Source organism: Oenanthe melanoleuca, chromosome 2 (assembly GCF_029582105.1).
Source record: "Oenanthe melanoleuca isolate GR-GAL-2019-014 chromosome 2, OMel1.0, whole genome shotgun sequence".
In the NCBI taxonomy this organism is placed as follows: Eukaryota; Metazoa; Chordata; class Aves; order Passeriformes; family Muscicapidae; genus Oenanthe; species Oenanthe melanoleuca.
The window spans coordinates 123,755,036-123,761,783 of record NC_079335.1 but is presented as its reverse complement, the minus strand read 5'-3'; the positions used below and the strand labels follow the sequence as shown (position 1 = coordinate 123,761,783).

The 6,748-nt window shown below is 43.8% G+C and overlaps 2 protein-coding genes and 1 long non-coding RNA gene across 6 annotated transcripts in view; 2 read left to right on the top strand and 1 right to left on the bottom strand.

The window, feature by feature from the left end:
- The window catches only part of LOC130250405 (uncharacterized), an 84,136-nt gene extending 83,338 nt beyond the window's left edge, over positions 1-798 (top strand). Inside the window, exon 2 of the long non-coding RNA XR_008839971.1 lies at positions 296-798. This is a non-coding gene — a long non-coding RNA (uncharacterized LOC130250405). The remainder of the gene's footprint in view (positions 1-295) is intronic.
- On the bottom strand, positions 799-4,237 carry RPA3 (replication protein A3). The gene is made up of 4 exons (XM_056486043.1): positions 4,139-4,237; positions 3,835-3,909; positions 1,837-1,945; positions 799-1,337 (listed from the first exon to the last, which is right to left on the bottom strand). Exons 1-4 carry the CDS (start codon positions 4,235-4,237, stop codon positions 1,255-1,257), a joined length of 366 nt encoding a protein of 121 aa, XP_056342018.1. The 3' UTR covers positions 799-1,254.
- A 26-nt stretch (positions 4,238-4,263) lies between these two features.
- The window catches only part of UMAD1 (UBAP1-MVB12-associated (UMA) domain containing 1), a 78,970-nt gene continuing 76,485 nt past the window's right edge, over positions 4,264-6,748 (top strand). The window contains exon 1 of one of the 4 annotated variants that reach the window (XM_056486037.1): positions 4,264-4,351. The gene's annotated coding sequence lies outside the window, so the exon portion shown is untranslated. Of the gene's footprint in view, positions 4,377-6,748 lie in introns of all 4 variants that reach the window. The other 3 variants (XM_056486038.1, XM_056486039.1, XM_056486042.1) reach the window with 3 other exon arrangements.

Here is a 6,748-nt window from a genome sequence, read left to right as displayed (position 1 = left end):
GAATAGAACAAAATAGTTTAAATGGTAAGAAAACATGCATGCAGTTATTAAGAATGACATTTGGTTCTACTGAGCACTTAAATAGAGTGGTGATAAACAAGGCACAGTATTGTGCCACATGGATCTTGTGTTCCATTTGCTGTACAAGACCTCCTTCCCAGTGAGAGTAACTGTGTCACCATCTGTCTTCTAGTTCCTCTGTTAACTTGATCATCCCTCCAGTTTGTAGTGAGTTCAAAGTGTAAGTTTTTGAAACATATTCCTTGGCTATGTCTATAAATAAGACATCTTGGAGATGTCTATTAATAAGCACAAAGCTAGCAGTCTTATTAAGGCACTAAATCTAACTACTAAACCTGAAACCTGTTTGTATGAAAGTTTAATGAACATGGCTACAGTTTACTTGAAATACTTTGAAATATTTCTCCCAGAGAATATTTTCAAAGTTCAATTTTACTTTAAATGTGTTACCTCAAGTGACGCAAAAAATTTGTTAAGTGTCCTAAGTAGCTTTGATAGTAACAAAATTTGGGACTGTTGGAAGTTCCTGTGTTTAATCACCATGACAAGCTGGCTGAATCCTGGTACTGCTGCTTCGACTCCAACCAAGAATGAAGGCTGTGATGGGACTTCAGCTGTGCTTGAAATCCTCAAACCTAATTAGACATCTTTCAACTGTTTAGCATCAGTGCAAAGGCAAGAACCTTGTACTCCACTTTGTTAAATTTAACTGTATCAAGTAAAATGAATAGGACTTGCCACATACCACTGAAAATAAAACTAACACAAATGGTTAAATGCAGTGGATATTTTTTATTGGTGAAGACACCATTTTCAAGATGCAAAATACCCCCCATTTAGTAAATTTATATCAAAGCAAATTAAATAAAAAAATCTTTATATTGAAACCCCACCAAATTTTTTCCATACTAGTTTCCTGTAATGTATCCTAGAACCTCTGCCAACTAGAAAAGAATGCTTACAAGATTTCTGACAAGTCTAGTCTTGCAGGAGAACACTCCTCATAGATGCAAAAGGGTTAAATATATACAGTGAGTGAGACATTCACATTTGTTCTCCTTGTTGAATAAATACATTTTCAAAGAAAGTACTCTTCATAGGCAATACTTAGCACATGTAACAGTATCTTTTCAGTATATTTGTTGAAAATAAATGCAACTGTTACCATGCTGTCAGGCAAGAAACCATAGTACTGTTGTATCCTCTGAAGGTCTAAATATATGCTAATAAAAATCAAGTTTTCCTCCCAGTACCAAATGGGAAGTATTCAGGGAACTCATGAATGATTTTTAGTGCTTCATTGTAGAGTTCCAGATCTGAAAAAGGGCAAAGAAAACGGTTGTAATGCATAAGCTCACTTCCCCACAAGTCACTGACAACATTCAAGTACTGCTTATTTTAAACCAGTTTAAAGCGGTACTGCTGAGTGATCCCAGTCTCCCTCAAGCTCCCATTTTCCCACAGCAGGAACACTCATTGCTTGTTTCCTGGAGAGTTAGTTTTAGGCCTGCTAGCTGCACAACCACGCAAGGTCCAGGGCAGGGTGAGAACCATGTGGTCAGGAGTAGGAGAACAATCAGGCCACAGCAATGACCTAGACTGGCTGCAGCACTGAGTCACTCCCTACAGTTTACCACTATATTTGGTACAGAACTTTTCTCACTACACTCTTCTTTTCTGCACCCTGCTCCTTATCTGGCATCTTAAAGAAAGATCTTGTCTATGAAAAAAGTAACTATGCTCTTTCCCTTCTTATTTACTGAAGACAAGTGCAGGCCTCAAAATTAATTTGCCATGATGCATATTCTTACTTACCAAATGAACTTTTATCTTCTCTGAACTGGACATACGATGCACACATGATGGTTGCCTGATTTGTTACTCTTCCCACCACTTCAATAACTCCTGAAATCTCCTCATCCAGCTAGAAAACACAGCAAAGATGAAATTAGTAGCACTTAATTAGCTGCTGTTTTTACTGCAAAGCTAGGAACTCCCCACAACTGATTGTTTGTTCATGATAGATTCTGTTGCATATCAAACAAAACAGTACTACTGAACAGCCCTGTCACCCTCCCCACAAAAAACCCACAAAAACCTTGATCCACTTAGAGATTTACAGGTTTTGTAATAGCCAGTTCAATAGCAACAAAGAAAAAAAAATGAAGATATATCTGAGAAAATATATCAGTTCATAAGTATATAAAACTGTGTCATTTAATCACTGAACAGAGACTAATCTAGGACACAGAGAACAATTCTGATTTTAATGCACTGCATTCAAACCTGTGTCTACTATAGAACTCTGTAAGAGTTAAGGAGGTATCACACGTTCCAGAGAACAGTTCCAGTGTTGCACATTCAGGAGGTGTATCTGGAAATAATTTCTTAAGTAATCTGTCAGTAAATGTTCAGAATACATACATACTAATGAGCCTTTGGTTGAATAAAGGAAAAAAAGGCTAAAAATTATATCTTACGCCAAAATAATACAGCTTGAACATTTCCTTTGTTTTTTAAGATACAAATTTTAACAATGCAGTACTGTTTTGGTACTGCTCTTTCACTATCTTTTCCAAGTCTTCTTTTTTACTTTCTAGTAAGTCTTCTGGAATAATTCCCTCCCCATAATTTTGGAGTCCTCTGTTGAAAGAGGGAACTACACATGCACAAACAGTGAAATATATCAAAAGGGAAAAAAGTTAGAAAGCATTTTGATTAGCAAATCTATTAATTTCCCCACTGACATTGGGTGAACTGGAGAGGTGAACCTGGCCTCGTGTTTTTGCACACACCAGTTTCTCCCAAGGCAGTGGAACACAGACTGAAGTGCCCAGCACTACAGCTTTGCATTTATGGAATTCAACCACTTACACTGTTTGAGGAAATACTACAGAAATATTGGTCAGATGCTAAAATCTGAATTTTTAACAACCCAAGGCAGGAAGTGTTTTCAGGAACTCAAGAAAGAGGTAAGAGACATTTTGTTACAGTTTGACATCAGCAATCTTCACATTTATAAGACAAAACTCTTGCCAGATTAAACTGCATTTTTCATCAACAAAGACAGACTCTTGTCTTGAAACACTAAGAGAGTACCATATGCAATTCTTTCCCATGGGAATGGCAACGTTTCTCAGCACTTAACAACCCATTCAGAGAAAAAGATGTGAATATACACATGTGCTGAGTCAAGCTAGAGCATTGGCCATCACAATTAAAGTAATTATTTAATTACAGCATTTCTTGGTGGAAAAAACATACTTAGAAAAGAATGCTGAAATGTTATTCCGTCAGTGGTAGGTGATAACAAAGGAAGCAGTATTTTTATTCAGTAGTTCTAATCTTATATCCAATGCATTCATTGCATGGGGATTTTTTAGAAAGAATGCTTCAGGCTAACTATGGACAAGTGGAGCTATGACAAGTGTTCTCAGAGGAGCAATGATAACCTAAAAAAACTCTTGAAAACACCATATTCTTTTTGATTATAGAAGCAGCAAGAAAATGGGACGAAAGACTGAAATTAAAATAAAGCTCATAAATAGTGGAATATATTACACTGTGAACAACTAATAAAGTAAGACAAAATATCCAGAGAGGGATGTGTCTGACAAAGAATGAGTTCTCTCTCTTAAAACTGATGAAGACCAAGGCAAATCATGGGTAAGACTACAGGTTGGCTGAAAGATGCAAGAAATAGAGGCGGAAAAACTCAAAGCGTGGAAGGTATGTACAGGTTTCAGAAGAGACAAAATCTCCGGAATCCACAAGAGGCGACATCAGGTATTTCCAAAGCATTCCCTAACTTACGGGCTCGCTCAGCTCCACAGTCGTATGCTTCCCGAGTCCATCCGTAAGCACGACAAGCTTCCCGCTAGGATGAATCTACAAAAGAACATTTAAGTCTAGAAAGGCCACGGGGCCTGTGCGCTCCAAAGGCGCCCGGAAGCGCCGCAGCTCGGCGGCCTCAGGCACTCCGTCCCGCACAGCGCCGTCCGCCTCCCGCCCCGCTCCCGCTCCCGCTCCCGCTCCCGCCTGGAGCCGCCGCAGGGACGGCGCGGCCGCACCGCACACACCGCCGGGGCAGCCCCACCGCCGCTCCGGACCCCCCGACCTTCTCGACGCGCCCCACGAAGCAGACGGGCTGCCCGATGTGCTGCGCCAGCTGCCCCGTGGCGATGCGCGGCCGCGGCACCTCGTGGATGTCACCCATGGCCGGCGCCGCTTCCCGCCTTCCGCCGGGGGAGGGACGGCGGCGCCGGGCAGGCGGCGGCCGGGGCGGGACTTCCCCTCCGCCCGAGGCCACCCGGAAGCGGAGGCGGAGCGGGTGAGAGCGGCTCGGCGGCGGGAGGGTGGGTGACGGAGGGGCGGCTGCGCTACTGCCGCGGCGGGGGGGGCGGCGGGGCCGAGCCCAGCCCCGGGGAGGCCGGGGGAGCCGGCCGTCAGCTCCCAGCCCTGTGCTGTCCTTTAATCCTTGTAAATCGCCCCGTATTTCCCCTCCCCGGCGTTTTCCCTCTCCCTTCGGATACTGGTGCCGCTCAGATGTGATTTGGCTGTGTGCCTGGCAGCCAAGATGGCAAAAGGCGTCCTGTGCACCAAGCGCAGTGCAAACAGAGGTGATCGTCCCGCTGTGGTCAGCGCTGGTGTGGCCTCACCTGGAATATTGTGTAGTTCTGGGTTTTGCAGCTATGTGCAGAGAAGGAAATCAAAGCTGGTGAAGGCAGTGGTCTGCGAGAAACAGCTAAGGACTTCGAGTTTGCCTCGTTTCGAGAAAAGGAGGCTGAGGTGATGGGTGTCCTCATCACTCTACGGCTTCCTGAGGAGGAGAGGTGGAGATGAAACGCTGATCTCTTCTCCCTGGATACCTGGTATCCAGTGGGTAGCCCAGGGTATGTGGGGATGATTCAGAGCAGCACCAGAAGAGGGTTAGATTGAACATGAGGAAGCATTTCTTTCCTGAAAGGGTGGTCAAACACTGGAACAGCCTGTCTAGAGAGGCTGTCCAGAGAGATCGATGCCCCCAGCCTGTCAAAGAGGCATTTGGACAATGCCCTTCATAACATGCTTTTGCTCTGAGCCTCCCTGAAGTGCTCAGGCAGTTGGACCAGATGATCACTGTAGCTGGTGCTCAATCCCCAGGTTTAGAACTACTGATGGATGTAAGACAGATATAGCATCTGGACATGGCACTTACCGTGCATATTTCCTTTTTCCATTTGTTTTCCCAATTGATCCCTGGCATGGAGAGGTTCCTCCCAATTGCTTTTGTGGCAAAGGCGACTCACATATCCCAATCTGCATTTGATGTGGTGTTGCCAGGAGGTCGAGGGAGCTGCTGCTTCCCCTCTGCTATGCACTGGTGAGGCACCTGGAGAGCTGGGTGTGAGGGCACGTGTGGGCATTCTGGCAGGAGGACGTACTGGCAAGAGGCCAAAGAAGGGTCACAACAATGACCATGGGGCTGTACCATCTTATATATGAGGAAAGACTGAAAGAGCTGCAACTGTTTAGCCTAGAGAAGAGAAGGCTCAGAGGGCTCTTATTAATGAGTATAAATACCTGAAGGAAGGATGCAAAGAGAACAGTCAGGGTCTATTCTGTGAATATGCTCAGTGAAAGGGACAGAGGCAAAATATACAAACTGAAACATAGGAAGTTTCTCAGGGAACATCAGGGAACGTTTTTGTCACTGTGAGAGTGACCAAGCACTGGTACAGGTTGTCCAGAGAGCTTGTGGGGTCTCCATCCTTGGAAACAGTCAAAAACTGCCTGGATATGGTCCTGAACAAGCAGCTAAAGATGGTTCTCCTTAAGTAGGGGTTGGATAAGGTGGCCTCTGAAGGTTCTTTCCAACTGTGGCCATTCTGTGGCTGTGATTTCCTTTTCATTTCCAGGACTGGTGTTTCAGGAAATACTTGGGACAATCTAATGCTCTGGTTTATAAGGGCAATCGCAGAACCGCCCATGTGCCACTTCTAACCAGCCCCGGGCCAGTTCAGCTTGCTAACCAGTACCAAGTGGCTTTTGTGAGTTTTCTGGGGTGGTGCTGTTATGTAGCAATAGCTTGTGTCAACTTGCCGAAGAAAGCTACTGCCAGAAGCTGTGCAGAACCAGCATGTGACCAGGAGGTGCCCTGGAGTTAAATCTTATATGAATTTAGCTGCCTGTCAGTGTCACTGTGTCATTCACCTGTTCAGTATTTTATTTGCAAGCAAATATCTTAATTTTCGTAGCATATCTGCAGAGATTTGAAAGGAGAGATCTCATCACTGTAGCTGTTGCAAGGTGCAGCAGGCTGCTGCACAGTGGCCCTTCTAGGGCTGAAGAGTTTGAAGGGTCAGTGGCTAGGAAAAGATGTTGTACAAGTTCTTACAAATTCGTGTCTGTGTTACACTTAGCAGCTGTTGAAGGTTTGCATTCAAAAGAAAATTATTTGAAGGGAAAACAGTAGGCTTCAGCCTACTGAGTATTGTGTTTCATTAACACCTAGCTTTCTCTTTTTGCATTTCCTGTTTTCAGGGTTTTGAATGTTTACAGTTCCAGTGCTGTTATTTCACTCCTGGCTTTGTTTTTGTCACCTGTGCTTTTATTGTCTTACTTGGTCTTGGCTAATTTTTTATGATTCAGCCTCTTCAAGTGTTTTTATACTATGGTAATTTGGGTTGTATAGTTCTTTTATTTCTGCTTTCCTTAAATTTTATAAAAAATTATAAAAATTCATTAA

Coding starts and splice junctions, on each gene's coding strand:
- RPA3 (XM_056486043.1), bottom strand. CDS start 4,237: ATGGGTGACATCCACGAGGTGCCGCGGCCGCGCATCGCCACGGGGCAG. Junction 3,910..4,138: donor TCGTGGGGCGCGTCGAGAAG/GTCGGGGGGTCC, acceptor GTTCTTTTGTAG/ATTCATCCTAGCGGGAAGCT. Junction 1,946..3,834: donor CTGTGGAGCTGAGCGAGCCC/GTAAGTTAGGGA, acceptor TGTGTTTTCTAG/CTGGATGAGGAGATTTCAGG.